Raw genomic sequence first — 18,929 nt, forward strand, 5'->3', positions numbered from 1 at the left:
GGACACCTGTAGCTCTTCTCTATGGTCACAGCTCCCTCTGCAGCCAACTCAGCCACACCAGTAACACCAGACAGTGAAGTCTCTCCACGAATCCTGTGTCGTGAACCAGATGGGATACTCTAAGTTCTCACAAAAATCCCAAGGAAAGCACCAGCTAGGCTGTGAGACAGAGCTCAGCAAAGTCAACAGAGGAGCCTCCAACTCACTGGAAATCATTCACTTGGGCCCATGCAGCAAGACCAGGCTGAGAAGGTCCAGGTCTGGAGAGGCACCACAGCACATCGCCCCAAGAGCGGGATCCGTGCCAGGGTTATACAGAGGGCATGGGAAGAGATGCAGGCACCAGGATACTCAAAATCACCCACTGAGCAGGACTGGGGGTCTGTCATAAAGTGCCCCCCTTGTCAGACTTCTTGGTGTTGTGGTCAAACCAGAGGCTACCGAGAGGATATGTCTGTCTCCAGGTGGGAGCCACAGGCCAGACACCTCACCCCACCACCAAGGGTTTAGGACCAATGCAGTAACTGTGCTCAAACCTCACCTTGTTTAAAAAGCATACAAACAAAGAAGAAAAGCTATAGATGCTGCAGGAAAAGGAAGAAGCACAAAACCCTCCTCTGCATTACGTTGTCATGCATTAAATGACTGCAACAGCTTTGACTTGCAGCCACTTCTCTAGGCAGTCCCCCGGGGGAGAAGATTTTGAGCCCCCTGGGTCAAGGACCCACATCTGCATCTGATCTCCTGCCTCAACTGAGTGACCTCCCAAGCTGCAGGACAACAGAGCAGAAGGAGCCATGAGAGCCCGTCAGTGCAGCTTTTGCTGCTGTTTTGGCACGTCTTCAGGTGGAAGGGGGGACTGGAAAAGAGCTGAAGATTGATGATTTGCACTGGGGTATTCAACAACGCACCCACCACCAGAATTTCTGAGTTGGAATAACACAACACAGCCCTCGAATGCAGTTTTGCACTGATTTAATTTGTATTTCAAAAACAGATTCTGAAAGCAAAAGAATCTTTCAGAAAGCTAGGAAAAACGTTGTGAAAGGCGAGAGGATCATTTCAGTGCACGTCGCTCCACCCTGCCACCAGTGCATCCTGAGAGGCATCCAACTGATTCCCTGACCTGGCAGCACCAAAAGGCACCTTTTCCCAGACCCACCAGACTCAAAGGAGGACTCCTTCATTCCACACAGCCTTGGATCCGTTGTACAAGGCCAACGGGAGGCTGATTTGCTGGCTCAGTAGCTCCCAACCCTGTCAGCCACATATTTCATTTGTGCCAGCGCTGCTCGGTAAGATATGATGCCACACCAGGTCATGTCTGAGGAACTCTACTAGTGATCATGTTGCAGCCCATCAATCCCATTTTTCCATGTGAGTGGTTGCTGCTTCCCCTTTATCCAGTTGCCTACACCATTGATTCTGCTGGTACCAATATCCCCGTCTTCATCAGCTGTACTAATAACTTCCCATGTAAGCTCATACTGAGCTTGAGTGAAACTCTGATTCATTTTATTTCTTTTGCGTAGAAAAGGAAGTTGGAAACGTTAAAAAACACACCCTTGCATAAATTCTTGCATAAAATCTTATGTTAGTATAGCATCGTTCCAAAGGTATGTCATGTGAGAAACTTTTAAAAAACAAGAATGAAAACACCAAGAAAATCAAGGTGTTCTTTCAAGACCTTAATTCTGCAATCGTCTAAGATAACCACAGCAAATCTGTTTTTCTAGGTTAGGTTTTCTTTGACATTCAATCTCAGTGCAATTATTTTGTATTACTATAAAATGTTTTGCGATGCAGCATTTGGCTAAGTTACCAATACAGAGGTCAACAAAGCACACATAATTCTGCCTGCTGAGGCAGGGTCTGCACTCTCCGATCAGAGAAGCTCATTCTCAGGCACGTGTTTTCCACCTTGCTCTTCAGAGGTTGTTCTACAGGTTAATTCTTTCCCCTTGCACAAGCCGTGCTCGGAATTTCCAAACATCCTTAAAAAAAAAAAAAAAAAGAGACAAAGGAAAAGCCTTAAGGGCCAGCAAAAACAGTGACCAGGATTCCAGTTTACAGAGATGGAAATAGATACAGCATTCTCAGCTTAGCTACCTACCCATAAAAACATACCAAAACATTTACGGAACATCATTTCAAATCCTAAATATCAAGAACAAAAATACAGCACAAACTAAGGAAGAGGTGCAACCTCCACCCCCAGCAGACAGGTTGTTTGCAGGTGTTACACAGATGGTAAGATGCCCATGGTTCAATTCTGGAAGGCGGCAGAAGAGGAAACATGAGCAGCACAGAGAACATTACCCTTGCAGAAGTCACTCTCGTCTTCTTGTGCACACAGTGCCACCCGTGTGCACCTTTGGGTGATCAAAAAAGCTCACCAAGGGACTACACCTCGCATACCGCTGCCCATGAGCAAGTGATGTTCCTTGTGCAGCAGAAACCAGCGGGAAATAACGGATATGAATGCAAGCCCTTAGCCAGAAATCAGGTGCTGGGCAGACATTGCTGCAGATTGTAAAGCAGAGACCACCACTGGTGTTTGCTTCACGGACGTAAGTCTTGGGCAAGCTCCAACCTCAGTTTCCCTGTATGGGGATTACTTAGTTCTTATCATTAGTCTTGTGAAAGTGAAACATAAGAGCTGGGTACTCCTCTGGGAGAAAGGTCCAACTCTGGTTAAAAAAAACCCTTAAAGCTACATGAAAACACAGACTCATCTGAGGTTTGTATGGGCACAACCTCATTTCCACTCATGAGAAGGAGAGAGCCTCGCTACGCATCACTTTGGATTTCACTGTGTACCTAAATAACTCCAGGTACCAAAAGTCAAGAAAGCTGTAACTTTACAGACAACATGTAAGATCAGGCTTGCAAAACACAGCTGGACACCCCACCATACCAGGCACACTGTGGGAAAAACCAAACCACACCAAAAACCCCAAAGGTGAAAAAGAAAGTCCTCTCTTCCAGAATGCCCTAGATATTGTAACATCTGTAAAATATGTAAATTTTAAAAGAAAATCGCTGTTATATCTAGACTTGACTGCCTTGATACTGGCTATGCACATATTTGAGAACTGCTGCGGATTAAGAAATTCATAACAGTTCCACCCCAATAACAAGGTTTATTTTTCTTTCAGTGGCTGAATCCCTGAAGAATGTAGATTTGCTTTCTGTTTTACACAATGATTTCAGTTATTCAGCAAGAGTCCATTACCCCCTTTTTCTTTTTTTTTTTTTTTTTTTTTGAGGCAGATGTGTATCGCTGCTGACATACCTGCTGTAGCCCCAAGTCTAAACAATTGATGTGGGATTATATTTAACCAAAAAAATTCAGTCTACTATTACAGTCAGATGTGGCTACTTGTTTTAAAAGGAAAATCCACCTACCATTCAGAGGGGAAGCTGTAAGAACTGTGGACTTACAAACTGTGGCCAAGAACTGAATTAATTGCACCTTCTTATACTTGCAAATTCAAGGCAAGAGATGACCACATCTTCCTATTTACATAATGCAGTCCAAATATAACTGCAAAGAGCTCCGGTTTACACACACTCCCCACAACAAACAGTGAATCAGGAGATGCAGTGAAGGGCAAAGCTTGCACAGACTTCACCTATTCCTGCCTTGCCACGTCAGCCCTCCCCACTGCTACCCAGTGGGGCGAAGCCTAGACCCCCTCAAATGGTGTAAGAAGTGCACGTGAGCAGCCTCAGAGCTGATCCATCGCAACAGCAGAGTCTGCGGCTCCTCCTCACTTATGCTACATCATCTGTCGCAGTCGCATAATGAAGTGCTGATTTAATCTCCACCAACTCAGCCGGCACTGGAAGGGATCAAGGCGTGCTCACAAAACCCATTTTGACAAGCAGAGCTGGAGGAGGAACTTCCAGAGCTCAAGGGATGGGAAGGGGCTGCCCAGAGAGCAAGGCCACTTCTCCAGCATAGCAAGAAGCAGCCTTACGAGAAAAAAGGCCCCAAAAAAGCCTGCCAGTCATCCTGTGCACATCAGGTCTTTTATTCTGCCAAGCACCTCTGCTTGGCACAGCTTGATCTGCCAAACTGGGCAGAGCAAAAAGCACAAATCTGTCGCACGAGAGAGACTTAGGAAAGGGAACTGACCTGGACTGTAACAAAGGGCATATAGCCAAGTCTTACCCTGAGCTCCACAGAAGTCGTGTTGTATTTCTTGTGAACGATTTCTACCACTTCTTTCTCCAGGTGCTCTTGGGTCGTGTTCTTAACGTCAATGTAGTAGCACTCAGAGCTGGCAAAGTGACAGCTTATACTCTGCGTGAGGAAATCGGGCATCACTCACTACCGTATTGATTACAAATGACCGGTGGAAAAAAATCTCATGCATCCCAGATCATGGATACCCCACCCCTTCCTTACAGATCATGTCAGCAAATTCCTTCCTCCTTTCTAAGCACTCCTGCTCTCCTGAGGATGTCCCACTGGAGAAATTTGCCTGCTGACATGCTCTTCTTCCTTCCCTCCTCTCCCAGACAGTCCCCCGGCATGAACTGTACTACTTGAGCTCAGAATATCAGCAACTAGAGTGGGAATAGGGAAAGTCAGGGTGGGAGCAGACCTGTGTGTTCAGTAAGGGTTCTTACTTTCTGTGCCCAGATGGTCATATCAAACCACTTACTTTGTAATCAGTTCTTGCTTAAGCAGAGTCTAGAGGAAATAAATAGAAATGCCTCACCAGAAAAAGCTGTTCTTTCATTACATGAGCTATGCCAGCTGTAAGCAAGATCACGCCAGATCTCAAAAGGTGCTGGACCATAACCTGGCTCAGAGAGATCCGGGATACTCACTGATTTACCCCAAAGCAGACACATGTTGGGATTTGGCACAGTATGAGGAAGCTCTTATGTTTCTGCGGGATACTAAACAGGAATATTGCTCCACTAGCCAGGAAAGAGCCAGCAGATAAGACTTTTGGTAACTGATGTCCTCTCTGCTTTCAGGACTGCAGGAGGAAGAAATTCCACACCAGTAAACTGCTACTGGGGCTGAAAGAACAGGCCATATAATAGTCGATGCAGGTAAAACAAAATAAAAATAGAGCAGCCTGTGTTGCAGTGCATGAGGGGAAATATTTGCATTGCTACCAGTGCCTACAGTAGAGGCTACAGTTAGTTCCCTTATGTGCCTGGATGAATCCACTTCTGAGAAAGGATCAGGCCTCCAAAGGAGGGCACTTTTGCCTGTTTCAGTTAAAGAATCATGATGCAAAATGAATAGATGATGTGTAATCAAATCTTTAATAGAAAATTGGGTTGTGTTATCATATAAATAACTATTATTTATTGGATGATGGAGGCTCCTGCTATCCAGAGATGAGATACCAGGAAGGAAGGGGGAAGAAAGTTAGAGAAGCTCCTGATATTTGGGACAGCTGAAAAGCAACTACTGGAAAAGCACGTCCAGCCAGCCATGCTTCAAACACAGATTCGACATCTAATTTCTACTCTGGCTCTGTTTTTCTCAAGCAGCTCCACAGCATGCTCTTCTCCCAAAAGACAGAGATGTTTAAAAATGAAAAATGAAAAAGAGAGTGTAAAAGTATATTAGGAAGCTAAAAACTCATTAAAAAGTTCATCCACATGTTCATGAGCTTGGAAGGGGGGGGATAGTTTGATCAGTTTTAAAAAATAAAAATATCAAAAGTTATATCAAGAGATGGTTTCCTACCTTTCGGAAACCTGATGTCTTGTTTATCCCAGAGCCATGAATGAGCAGGGGATGGAAGAACACCGTGTCTCCCTTCTCCATGACAAGGTGAACCCTGGGACTCTTCTCATCCTCATCAAGCAGTCCATGGAAAAGTTTGTTGGCTTTACCCTAGAAAAAAGAGGCTGAGTTGAAATCACTCAGTTAAAATTAGAGCAAGTGCCAATTCTCAGTGCGAGGGACAGCAGAGACAGCTACTGATCTGCTTTCTTCTGGACAGTGTATTCGGTATGCCCAGCTAAGACCCTGCGCACTTGTCTACAAGTCTTCCTACTTCAAGCCTGAGGTACAACAAAATAATGCTTTTTCTATTTTCTGAAGCTGGATTCAGACAATTAAGAACACTTCTCGGCTGGAGAGAACAGAGAAGAGCACTGGGGGATCCCACAAGTGTGGCCTGATGCCATATTGGGGTCCAGCCTTCTGCTCCCAGTATAACCATCACCAACACCAGGCCAGGTCAGGAAACATCCGTTCATAAGAGGAAGATACCGCTTGATATTTAATTGCATCCAGTTGTTTACTGTCCAATTTCTCCTCTTTGGGACAGTACGCATGCTCACCAGGCAGGAACAAATTCACAGGAGGAGAAAGTCCTCAGACTTGGCAAGGGCAGTGGAAAACAGTTGCACGTGTTTATGCCGTTATGCCAGGACACGCTGGACAATTTCTAGGTGAAGGTGGGAACAGAGGCAAATCTACCCAGGTTACATAGAGTGAGGCCAACCAAGTAACTTTCTCCCAAAGCAACAAGTCAGCGTTCGCACAAACAGAAAAACCATCCCTGAAAACCTCAGCTTTGACCTGCGCATCATCGCTCCACGGTGAGCTCTCCCCAGCCAAAGCGTGGTCCTCTCATGCGCGCCCTTCCCAAGTCCCCCGTGACGATCTACCTCCCACTTTGGATAGCCGTGAGGCTTCAGGGGTTCCTTGTGCGTCCCTGGCTGCACAACCAGGCAGCCGTTGTCCCGGTCAGCCCTCTCCATGGCGGTCCAGGCGCACACGATGCGGGCCGCAGGCCGGAAGGGGAAATAGTGCAAGTCCTGATGCATGGGGTGGAGAAAAGTCTGTTTATCTGCAACACAGGTTCAAAACCTTCAACCTCATCAAATGTGACACAGCCTTTTCCTTCCCGTTAAACCATTGCACTTGTTGTGATGTGTCCTAAGAAGCTGCTGCTTGCCACTGGAGAGACTTTGTGTACTCAGTGTCTGCTCCAGCCCACCACTGCCCTGGAAGCCAAATGGGTTAGCTTACACCCCATCCCAGGATGGACCAAGAGCACAGTGGTGGCTCTTGGGTCAGCGATGGCATGGGGACACAGTGAATGCCAGGAGGCTGCCTGGCTGTGCGATCCCTCAGAAGACTCCTTTTGCTGGCCTTCACCACCACCAACTCCCTGCCAAGTTTTCACCATTCGCTTTGGCTGCTCTCCAGCTTTGTGAACTTTAACCAGAACGGTGTTGCAGAAACATTTCTCGGTACAAAGACTTCCAAACAGCCGTGATGTCTGTAGTTGCTTGATCTATCGCTGTGTTGCAAGAATCAACCCTGTCTGTGCTGCATCCAACACATGTTTATTTAGCCTTCTTTAAAAAAAAAAAAAAAAAAAATCATCTCAATTCATGGACCGCAGCCTCTCCAGACAGTCTACCCAGCACTCTACTAGCCTTCTCCCTAGAGGCTTTTTACAAAAACAAATATTTCCAAAGTTGTGTTTGTTACTTCTTTTCCCACTATGGAAATTGAAACATATCATCCACACCCAAACAGCCTTTTATATATTATTTATATATTTATTTTCCCATTGAGTTTGCTCCTCAAATAGATATCGTTAGGATGTTTCCACTTGCCTCATTTGCCATATTATTTAGACTTTGGGCAGTCTCAAAAACTCTCCTGAGATCTGCACCTCTCCTAAAGTACTCCTCAAAGATATTGAATGGAGACCTTGCAAATATGGAGCAGCCTCCCATTTCTTGTCTGTTATTGTTTTGGTTTTACTTCAAAAATGTATGGTCTCCTGTTGAATTTCCAAACCAAAATGACACAGCCTTCTGTGGAGTATTTAAGATGACAAGTGGAGATGACTTGAACAAACTCAGTATTTTAATAACTCAGTATATTATGTATCTGCTCAGAAGCTGCACACTTGAGAATGAGAAACATAACTCAGGTCTCAACTTCGCTAAACCGAAACAGCTTATGCAGAGTCAAAGCTACTTTGAAAAACTGTAATATGGTTAGTCCAGTTCTCTTCCTCTCTCCCTGCCCATCACCCTTGTATAAATTATGAGCTCAATTTCCAGCAGCAGGAGCCAAAGCCAGGCTTCAAAAATCCTTCTTTTGGCACCTACTCAAGTATCTTCATATCAAAGCGCTGAGCGTGCAACAACTGTCAGTGAGGTCAGGAGCATATAAACTCCAACCAAAGGATGATCTCTGTATTTATTGCCTTTTACCGAGGTCCACGGAAGCACTTGTTTTCAACACGTTTGAAAAGTCAGGCTTAAAAAGCATGTCATGTTTTAAAGCCTGGGCCTTTATGCAGGCGCAGCTGGCTGAACAGGGAGCTTGCTTCCCCACTTTAAACATGTGAGTGGTGCAACCAAGACAACCACCACCTTTAGCAAACAAATATCCACTGAACTCTGAAAGACAAGAAACGTTTTCTCATTAAGCCAAGGTAAAAAGAAAACAAACTATTACCAAAGTGGCCTCATAAATTTTCAACGTTACTTTGTTTTAATTTGTCTCATTTTTTTCAAAGAGCTTTTCTAAAACACTAAGTTCAATTTTGGCCAGATAGACAGCATACACACAACAATTTCTCTATTTTCCTCTTACCCAAGTTTTCCTTACCAGAATCTGGAAGTTTATTTATCAGCATGGTGTGCATTGCCATGATGTTTGGCCCTGTGAAGCACTCAACATATTTGAGGACCTACAGGGAAGAAAATATTAGAAAAAAAAAAAAATTAGAAGCATGAAAGACAAGAGGAAAGATTGCTGAGGAAGCACTGGGCCCTGGATGTTTGGCTGAGGACTAGGGTACAGGAGGAGGAGGTTGGGATGGAGGGATGCAGGACGGGAGGCAGGATCTGGCATGGCACACAAAAAGGCATGGTGGTAGGAGGCCAAGATGGAAGATGGTGCAGCAGGCTGCTGGGTGGGGTTGAAAAGATAGGGAGAGTCATACTTCCACAAAGCTATGGCTGTCTGCCACAACATGAATATTGGCTACACAGCTGGACCTGCCCAGAGGGCAGATGCTTCGCCTGAATAAAAGACATTCAGAAAATGTTGCTGATCTGTCCTGCTAGCCTGGCACGGTTTGGGCTAGTCGCATTCCTGACTGGCTCCGCACCACAGGAGCAGAGAAGCACTCCTTTAAGTCTTCTGCCCTGACCACCATCCATCCCATGTTCACGCAGAACACTCTTAAAAGATGGCTTGATATTCCTTCCTCGCATATGTACTTATGGGAGTGACATACAGGGGCTCTAAGGGATAAAGGGTATAGCTTTAGCAGAACCAAAAAAAGGTTCTTCACATAGGCATTAAAACAGTCATATAGGCTCTTCCACCATCATCCCCCCTTTTGTTGTTTTTTTTTTAATTTTACCTCTGGCAGAGTACAGTATCTGAACAACTCTTCGTCTTCCTGGAAGTCCTGCACTTTATTAACTACTTTTTCAGACTGACCGTACTGGTATCTCAGGGACTCATCTTTCATAATCATAGCTCCTGGCACATTGACCTCTTTTTTACAGATCCTTATGAACTCTTTCCTGCAAAGCAGAGGGAATGTCCATGTTGGGAGAGTCCAGATTCCTCCAGCTTCCCAGAGCTCCCTCAGGATGCTGCTGCACACAGGACCCCCCAGCACCTTGGGCAAGTGCCCCGTACCTGAAGCGCTCAATGTCTTCGTCAGAAACAAGCTTCTTAATGAGCAGATACCCATTGTCTTCATAGAACTGCCTTTGCTCTGTGGTGAGCGTATCGTTGTCCAGGGTATAGCTGAGACACAGAGGAGAAACACGTTAGTAGGGCCAGGCAGAGCAACGGGACCACCGATGGCGAGACCCGGCAGGAAGATGGTGACATGTGGGGGATCAGAGGCTGCTGGGGAGAATCAGTGAGAAACCCTCCCCACCTGCATGTCCACCTCGGCTCTGCAGGTGTACGGCTTTGCCCATGCCCCAGCAGAGCTGCCATGGTATGTCCATGGCTGTGCAGCATCTCTGCCCACAGCCACCCACTACTTCTGTGACAGAATTCAAACCATCCCCTTTGTGCCCTCCCAAAGTGGAGAAGTGAGCAGGAAAGCTGGGATCGGTCCTCAGCAGCTTCACTCTCCACAGCAATACTGAAGCACACGGGAATAGTCTCTGCAGTCAGGTTATGCACTCAGACATTTTCAAGATGCATGGTTAAGCTTTTTTATTAAACTACAGTTAAACAAAGGAGAATATACCCTCGCAATATGAAAGGCTACACAATACCTAGTGATCAACATGTGTGCTAGGGTGGAAAAAAGAATTGAGTTCTGCAGGTGTTTTTTTTTTTATCTCTACAAAGGAAGATACAGCTTACCAAAAATTCCCTGGCTGAGGAACAGCACTAGCTTGGGCTGAAGTAGGAACGCTTGTCTGGGATGGAAATTAAGGACTATACGCTCAGGCACAACAGAGTAGAACACCACCTATACACGTGTCCTGAATCCTACAATGTGGTTCATCTTAAAGATAAATACTGTGCTGGGCATTCAATTCATGTTCTTGTTTATTTTGCTTCTAAAAACATCTTTCCCACCTTCAGAGTTACACATGTGGCAGAGAAGTATAAAATAACAGCATAATACGGCCTTGTCCACACATATAGAAGTCAGTACAAAATGCCTGAGACTCCAGAGTAATCCACAGGCCTCGATTCATCTCCCAGAACATCAAGACACTCAATGAGATGCTCAGTGGAGATGTTTACTTGCCCAATTTCCCTCCCTATGCTCCTACCCAAAACCTGCGTTGCCTCCTGGGGGTGCTTCTCCATCTCTCCTCTCCTAACATTGGTGCCCCGAATTTGGAGCCAGAAGTCATATGGGGTGAACCTAGAACTTCACATTCCCATGCGGCGGTGCAAACCCTCACCTTCTCTCCAGTTACTGCAGAGATTAGGTCCCTCCCAAACTGGATAGGGAGAGCACAAAGAGAGGAGAGCTATGGGCTTGTCCTCCACCTCAACTAATTTCAACAGGTCTAAATAAACACAGTTGTGTTCCGCTATGCAGAGAGAGGCATTCTCATGACAGAGCAATTAAACGCCACTTGCTAATGAAGCCTCACAAGAGCTTTCTGCATGGTATTGAAGCTTCACCCAGGGGCAAGGACAAAAAAAGAGCATTTTCATGCAGATCTCTGCATCTGCACATGCATGTTTGGAGACCCCCTGTGCTTCGAGGTTTTATGTAAACCAAAGACTTTACTGCTCACCACTACCTTTTAAATGTGCCATAAAAGCATGCACGTTTCTGGAATAAGAAATAGGTTTCATCACAATGGTGACTACGGTCCCTACACCAGGAAGCTTAAACATTAGCTGGTCAAGAGTCACATACGGTGGTGGGAGAAGAAACATGACACATGCAAAAATGTGTAGCAAAAACGATGAGCCAGAGGAAGGAAAAGGTGCCGAGAACTGGATGGAAGGGAAACGGAAAGAAGAGGACATGGGGAGACCAGGTGGAAACCACCACAGCAGGTCCCAGAGCAAGGGATTCCCCAACTGCTCCACACACCACATTTCAGGTCCAATTTCAGTGAAAATGGGACTCCTGGCCATTCAGGCTCCTGAATGTCCACAGACAGCTGATGGAGACACAGGCACTGGTTGAACCCCAGCTGTGGTGCCCTCCTCAGCACACCTCCACCTCCCAGAACAGGGGGACAGCAGACAAGTCCACCAAGCGCTGGACTCCGTTTGAACACCTTCCTCCCAGGCTTTGCAGCACCTCTTTCTCTCACCAGGTTTGCTCTTGCCACCTTGCAACGCTCAAAGCACAAGTTTGGGTTGCTTGGACAACTGAGAACAAGAGGCACACAGGCTGGGAAGGAGCCACCACCTCCAGCGGCTCATTTTGGTGAAGACATGGAGTATTTAAACTTTTCCCTTCCCCTCACACACCCCCTTTTGGGAATAATGTATTCACAGGCATGTTAGCCAACTGACCAGGCAATATAATACTTGGGTACACTCAGAAGCAAATAAACATTTTTGGAGAGACCAAAGCACAGGCACAGCAAGGTTCAAGATCCCCAGAAGCTTTTCCAAAGCATCTCCCTGCAGAGTCTCAACGGATAGTGCAAACTCCTGCATATCCAAGACAAGCACAATAAACTTGTGTAGTTCTCCTAGAAACCATCTCAGAGACACCTGGTGAGATGGTGCTGGCCTGACAGCCACCGCTCTGCCAGCAGCATCAGGGTTTGACCTGAAGCCAAAGACCCAAGTCACTCAAGAGGTACAGTTGCTTTCTGAATCTCCCCTGTTTGCCTGCATTTTGAGGAAACCTTCACTTCTACACCTGGTGTGCTGGTTTTTTTCCAGTGTCCCAAACCAGGCAGCACCCAAGCTGAATTCACAGCTGTAGTAATGGAGGTCTTCCACAGGCACTCCTGAATGCGGCTTTTTCTCAGCTGCCTAGCTGTAAGGAGATAAATGGTGGTGTTACCTATGCAGCACTCCCCCCTGGCTCCTACACCAAGCTCTGAAAATCTGCCGCATTTCACCTTCCCCTGCTTCCTCTCCTTCCTGAGGCCACACCAGAGGACTCTGTGAAGGCAGAGTTTTTCCACTGTTACGCAGAAATAACTCATCCTCAATATACCGATACAACCAACATACACCAATCTCTAAAAGCAACTGCAGGAGGAAACTGAGTATCTACAAGATGGTATTAAACTCTCTATTACGCAGGTTTAATTTTAAATAGACAAGATCAGGATGCTCTCTTTTCCAGGCTGGGAAGATCTGAGCCTGGGGTGAGCCGGCAGAAGGCAGCTAACCCCTGCTGCAGGGCTCACTAAGCAGAGAGAGGTGGGTGCACACATCTGCACCCCAGCAGGGCAGTGCAGAGACCCCACAGGCTTCGGGCAGTTTTCATATTTTGTGTCTCTGGTGGTGACTGGTATTGCTGTGAAGATATTTCTCCTTTTGTAAAAGGAGAGGGAGGCATTTTCTGGAAGGAAAAGTGACTGTCCTACCCAAATCACCAAAGCAGACTAAACCAAAACCCGTGCACTCAGGTAACATATATCAAATAAATCTATTCTTATTAGGGTCTGTCATTTACTTTATCCACGTGCCTTTCTTGCCGCAGCCCAGGTTAGACATATTTTTGTCCAAAGCTCTTTGCATCAGGACCACTGTAGCTGGATTTAAAAACAAAACAGTTTGTGCAGCGCCTCTCCTTACTTCCTCTCTTTTTACAACCAGGGTGCTTTTCCTAGCATTTATTTCCAGTTTTGTGTTCCTACTTGCACCTTTGTGTAAAGGCAGTCTGAGTCAACTACTATCCATCTGTCTTCATATTTTTAATATATTTGAAGACTCCTACATCCTGTTTGATCACATCCTCTTTGTCAATTTATTATAATTCAGAGGTAACTTGTCAGCATTCAGCTCTCACCAAGAATCAGCAGCATTTAAATTTTTTTTTTTTTTTTTAAACCAAGATTTATAGCAGCAGCTTTAAAAATACTATCAGCAAGCAGCCTTCATTTAACTTTTGGAAACATTGGACAGACCAACGTGAAAACTTCTTTCTGCCCTGGTTTCCTTTCTCTGACCAGAAGCTGGCAGCCTCCAACATTTCCACCTCATTTCCCACTCACAAATCAAACCTTGATGTTTTTCCTGCTGCTGGTCTACCAGTCAAGTCTGTACCTCTCAACCAAGTCTGAGACTTGCTGTGCAACTGCTAAACCTTGCAGAGTTTATCATCTCCCCCAAACCCACGAATCTCTAGGAGGAAAATTCGCTGCAGGTAACCCCCCTGCTCAGTGCTGGGGCAGATGTGCCATGGGGTGCTGCCAAGGGGTGGATGGCTCATCAGATGCACATCCCAGCACTCAACAGGCTGCAGGGCTGAAGCTGACGGAGAAAGCACCAGGCAGCGAGATATTTTTGGGGTGGGATGGGTGCTGACCCCAAAACACCAGTGGGGGCTGCCAGGGGAAGCGCTGCCCAGGTGCATCCCCGCTCGCCGAGGGGCTGCATGGGGCACAGCCCCCCTGCACGTCACCACCCCGTAACCAGGGCACATGGCAGGGACCTTGCCTCTGTGTCCTTCCCGGGCAGGGTGTCCTTGTAGGGCAAACCACCGCCGAACCCCTCCTCGGCACCCACGCACACACAAGCACGCAGGCTGCAGGGGCGATGGGCAAAGCTCGCTGGGGTGGGGGAAGCAGAGCCCCGACCCCGATGGGGACAACATCCCCCTCCCCGCCGCCCCGATCCCACATCAGAAAGGATACGGGAGCAGGGGTTGCTCCCAGCCGCGGGGAGAGGTGCCGGAGGATGGCGTCCAGCCGAGCTGCCGGCCCTGACTGCTTCCCATGCTGCTCCATCGTGTCCGGGCAGTCGGAGAGCTCCGTCACCAACCTGACCCTACAAACGCAGCCAGAGAGGAGCGGGACCCTGTTGGCGTCTGCAGCTTTTGCCTCGGCTGCACATGCGCCAGCAGCCGTGCATGCTCAGAAAGGCTGCAGAAACCCTGCCGGGAGCCTGTAATGGTAAGTTGGCACGGTTTGCAGATGGGAGGGCCTGCTGGACACTGGGACGTACGTGGGGAAAGCTCAGCACATGCTTTTGCACGTCCCTCCCCGCCTTCCCATATTTTTCCCCTTCTCTGCCAGCAGTTACTGAGCTGCAAGGATTTCATCAGCCCTGTGCAGAGAGCAATGCTTGGCGGTCTTGGGCACAGACCACAGTCAGCACGGATATTTTCTTTATCTCCTGACTGTCAGAGCTTGCCTCATCCCTCCACGAATCAGTTTGGAGAGATTTTTATGGCTCCGCTGTCACCCCAGCGTGCTGGCTGACCGTGTTTCCCAAGTACCTCATTTGCACTGAGAGAGATCTGGGATGTCTGCAGCCTGCATGAAATCCACACCCGAGGCAGGGTATTGTGCTGGGTGGCCTTTCTGTGCAGCCTTCTGGGACAGCTCTGATGCTTTTGAGTAAGAAAAGAGGGAAAGGAACAAAAGGAGTCACAGTGCAGCACCTGGGGAGGTGGGAGGGGAGGAAAAACAAGCCCGGAGGGGAAAACCTGGGGTAGGGAGAGGGCAAAGCAGCATAAAAAATGGGCAGCTGCAAATAGAGGTTGCAAAAAATAAGCTGTAGAGGCTTGGTGTTCCCCTGAAGCTGGGATACGCTTAAAAGTGGCTTATTCAATAAACACTGTCCTTGGCACACTCTCATCTGCCTTAATTAACACCATGAGCGCATCAACTGACACATTTGAGGACAACAGTATTAAGGGGCTGAAAACAGCCCCATAACTAAGACTTGCAGCACAGCTGAGGAGATGATTTTCATCATCTTTGCACAAGTCCCTGTTGCCACTGCACCGTAGGGCCTCACCACTTCTGCAAAGTGGACTTCAGGCCCCCCGTGTCATGGCTCAGACTAGCTTGTGGCATTGGTGTGACACTCAGTTCATCCTTCAAGCCCTACGCCGTGAAGCCGATGCTGCTGGAAGCTGGGGTATCTCCTGCTGGAATTTGCTGTCCTTCATCTTTCCCCTTTCCCTGGGCCAAGGGGATTCATCTCTGACTGGGACATAGCAGGGAGGTGAGAAGTAAGAGCTCCGAGGAGGATGAAGGTGGGAGGAAGGCAGTGTGCTGCCTGCTCCAGGTCCAGCCTTGCAGGCTGCTCTCTCACCTACTCTCCCAGGAGATGGAGAAGTTGGGGATATGGATGAAAAAGCCGGGAGAAGAGAGAGGAGTGGTAAACTGAGGGCAGCAAACCCAGTAACAAATACACTGTAATAATATAAGCTGGATAGCAGCATCAGGAGTGGGAGGAAATTTTGCTAAGAATTTGCATTATTTTGCCAACCCAACATATGCAAATAGATCTTCACACGTGCTAGTTTGTTCATAAACCCCTTGCTCATGAGCAATCCAGCCAGGCCCTGATCCCAAAGTTACACCATCAAGAGTAAGTCCTGTTGCTCCAGGCAGGCAGTCTCATGATGATAGGGTATGCACCAAAACTCTGCATCACAGCTACTTTAGGAGGCTTAACTTCATTGTGCCACAGGTTTTGCTGGAATCTGAGGTGACATGTTGATGGATCAAAAACTCAGCTGTCAATATACTAAGCTTCATGTTAGTGCTACAGATAAACAGAAGCCAAGGCATGGATAGGAGGTGCTTCTGAACTTAACCTGTATCTTAAAAGCTGATTGCCTTTAAAACTCAGTGGCAAAACTCCCAGTGATTTAAATAAAGATGTACCAGAGCAGGCTTACATACTCCATTTGTGGCAGCTGCCTGGACTGGGGTGCATTCCTGTTTACAGCTCTTATGGTCAGTGGTTCCACGTATGCTCGGTGGAGTCACTCTTTTCAGAGGCTACAACAAAACACAGGCTGTTCACAGAAGTGGGACAAACAAGGTTAGGAACCCAGAAAAAACTCCTCAGAACAATCTGGTGTACTCACAGAGGCAAGCGTACAGGCACGGTGAAGGCACAACTAGCAGCAGCAGTGACAGCACCCAGCCCTTCATTGCCAACAAAATCAGACCTTTGACTCCTGAGCTATAGGAAAACTCTTAGTCATAGGTAAACAGAAAGTTAATAAAAGTCCCTCAAATCAAATTCAAGTGAGGAGGAAGGGAAAAAAAAAAAAAGAAACAAGAGTAACAGTTTTATTACTGAAGTCCTAATTAGAACTGCACTGAAAGGTGTATTTACAATTCAGATATATGCTGCAGTTACCTTCACAATCCAAACTGAAACAAGAACCTCAATAAATCTTTATCTGTTTCAAAATTCAAGTAAGAGTCCCATCGAAAAGATAAAGAACAACAACACTACACATGCCAATTCTGACACAGACCTGTTTCCAACATACATATTTCTTCCACTGGTATGTGTTTGACAGCATCTTATGCAAAGGTGTCTTTCATACCTGAAAAAAATAAGCAAAAAGTAGTTAGTGATTTTGCTGTACTGATTTAGGAGTTTGAGAACTAAGATGCTTTTATACATACATAATACATGCTTACATACATATATATATGTATGCATTTTTAAACAAGAAGAACCTCAAAAAACTAATCTCTCTGTGCATTGAATACAATTATTCCTTTTTACTTACTGCTTCTCTGGTAATCTTGATAATACTACCAGTAATACCGGCTTATGCAGTAACTGCCATGTCACTGGACCACCCTGTTATATCACACCCCAAAATGATTCAGGATACCTCATCCTTGGCACTGAGGAGTGGGTGGTTGAGGTGACTGCCCTTTATTTGTACCCTCACGCTAATGCAGTCCACGATCAAACTTTAATACAACAGAAGACTGATCTCGGGCGTTGCTGGCACCACTCTGGGCTGCAGTGCTGAGAACCACACAGTGACATCAATGGCACGACAGCTGGTTGTGGTGTAGCTATGCACTCTAAAAACATACGTGTGTGGACACGTATGAAAAACCCTGGCCTTTGCATCTTAATCTGATTTTTATTAAAAACAAACCCAAGCCCAAAACAGTCCAGAGTGAATAATTTTCAAATCTGTTGATAAGCTTCACTACAGTGCAGACTGAATTTCATGAACCTGGCAAAAGAAACGAGGGAGAGATTTTCTTCTTTAGGAAAACTGATGGTGGCATTCATCTTTTTATTAAAATTAATGGCATTTAAGAGGGGCTGTGTCTTCACAAAGCATTTTTACAGCTATGTCTGTCAGTTTCCTGAATTTTATAGAACATTTTTATACAGCTGGTTTGCATTTGGCTTTTAGTTTTAATGTTTTCCTTTCATTAAATCACAAAACTAATAAAAACTAAACGATCAAAATTTCTCCAGCAGTACAGGAATGGTCCTAATGCACAGTGTTATAATTTAATAAGCATCTCAATTGACTATTAAAATCCACATTATGATCAGAACTGTAATTCCAAAGATGAGGTCTTCTGAAAGCTTAATTTACTGTGGTGGGAAGTGGCAGCTGCTCCAACTCAGCAAAATTAGCTTTTTTAACTTAGATGCCAGGGAAAACAGATGCAGACGCGACAATAACAAGAAAAACAAAATCCACCACCGACGCGCAGGTTCATCTCTCATCACCAGAAGATTCACAAAGGGTTTCTACAGATACATTAGCAGCAAAAGGGAGGCAAAGGAAAACATGGACGCAATGGAGAACAAAATAGGAGGACAGAGTGACAAAGGACTTGGAAAGGGTCAGGGGTCTCGATGACTTTTCTGCCTTGGGCTTCGCTGGCATGGTCTGTTCTCGGCTTCCCTGTGCTGAGCAGTGGGGTCTGGGGCCACAGAGTATCACCCACCCACGCTGCAGCAGACTGCGCTGCAGACCACTGAAGCAGATTGTCTGGGCATTTTCAAGTCTATGGGACCATGTGTAGGAGACGATGTGACCGCAAAGCTGCTCTCTCTCCTGGTGCCAGGAGAAGTTCCTGGTGACTAGAAAAAGGCAAATGTCGTACCTGTCTTCACAAAGGGCAAGGTTGGCAGGAACCCCTGGAAGTTCAGCAAAGGCAGAGTGCCGTACCTGGCATGGAGTAATCCCGTGCTGCAGGACAAGCTGGTCCTGCCTGCCTGCAAAGCTGCTTTGCAGGAAAGGACTCAACGGACAAGTTGAGTATGAGCAAGCGGTGCGCGCTTGCAGTGAAAAGGGCTGACTGCGTGCTGGGCTGCGCTGGCAAGAGTGCGGCCAAAGGGTCAAGGGAAGTGGTCCTTCCCCTCCATGAGGCAGTTTGTGAGACTACATCTGGACACGGTGTCTAGTTTTGGGCTCCCCAGCACAGACACTGACATCCTGGAGCCAGTTCAGTGGAGAGCCACTAAAATGAGGGGGCTGAAGCACATGATGCACAAGGGAAGGCTGAGAAAATAGCTCGGCTTGAAGAGG

The 18,929-nt window shown here is 46.6% G+C and overlaps 1 protein-coding gene across 6 annotated transcripts; it reads right to left on the reverse strand.

The window, feature by feature from the left end:
• Positions 1–958: 958 nt before the first annotated feature.
• LOC115341154 (phytanoyl-CoA dioxygenase, peroxisomal) lies at positions 959–16,545 on the reverse strand. 6 transcript variants are annotated; one of them, XM_030013603.1, is made up of 11 exons: positions 16,488–16,545; positions 14,880–14,993; positions 14,296–14,428; positions 10,358–10,413; positions 9,671–9,781; positions 9,387–9,552; positions 8,624–8,705; positions 6,655–6,836; positions 5,723–5,872; positions 4,178–4,309; positions 959–1,994 (listed from the first exon to the last, which is right to left on the reverse strand). In XM_030013603.1, the coding sequence occupies exons 2-11, from the start codon at positions 14,882–14,884 to the stop codon at positions 1,941–1,943; spliced, it is 1,071 nt and encodes a 356-aa protein (XP_029869463.1). In that variant the 5' UTR covers positions 14,885–14,993; positions 16,488–16,545; the 3' UTR covers positions 959–1,940. The 6 variants fall into 6 exon arrangements, with proteins under 6 accessions (XP_029869463.1, XP_029869459.1, XP_029869458.1 ...); XM_030013599.1 differs by lacking the exon at positions 16,488–16,545 and adding an exon at positions 16,300–16,319; XM_030013598.1 differs by lacking the exon at positions 16,488–16,545 and adding an exon at positions 16,282–16,311.
• Positions 16,546–18,929: the final 2,384 nt, after the last annotated feature.

This window comes from Aquila chrysaetos, chromosome 5 (genome assembly GCF_900496995.4).
Source record: "Aquila chrysaetos chrysaetos chromosome 5, bAquChr1.4, whole genome shotgun sequence".
In the NCBI taxonomy this organism is placed as follows: Eukaryota; Metazoa; Chordata; class Aves; order Accipitriformes; family Accipitridae; genus Aquila; species Aquila chrysaetos.

Bases quoted from the DNA above. Each gene is read 5' to 3' on its own strand.
- LOC115341154 (XM_030013598.1), bottom strand. From the start codon at position 16,304: ATGGAGTATGTAAGCCTGCTCTG. The intron at 6,837-8,623 runs GTAAGGAAAACT...CCTGTGTTGCAG, and splicing joins AAATAAACTTCCAGATTCTG to ATAAACAGACTTTTCTCCAC. The intron at 5,873-6,654 runs GTAGATCGTCAC...TCTTTTTTCTAG, and splicing joins ACGGCTATCCAAAGTGGGAG to GGTAAAGCCAACAAACTTTT.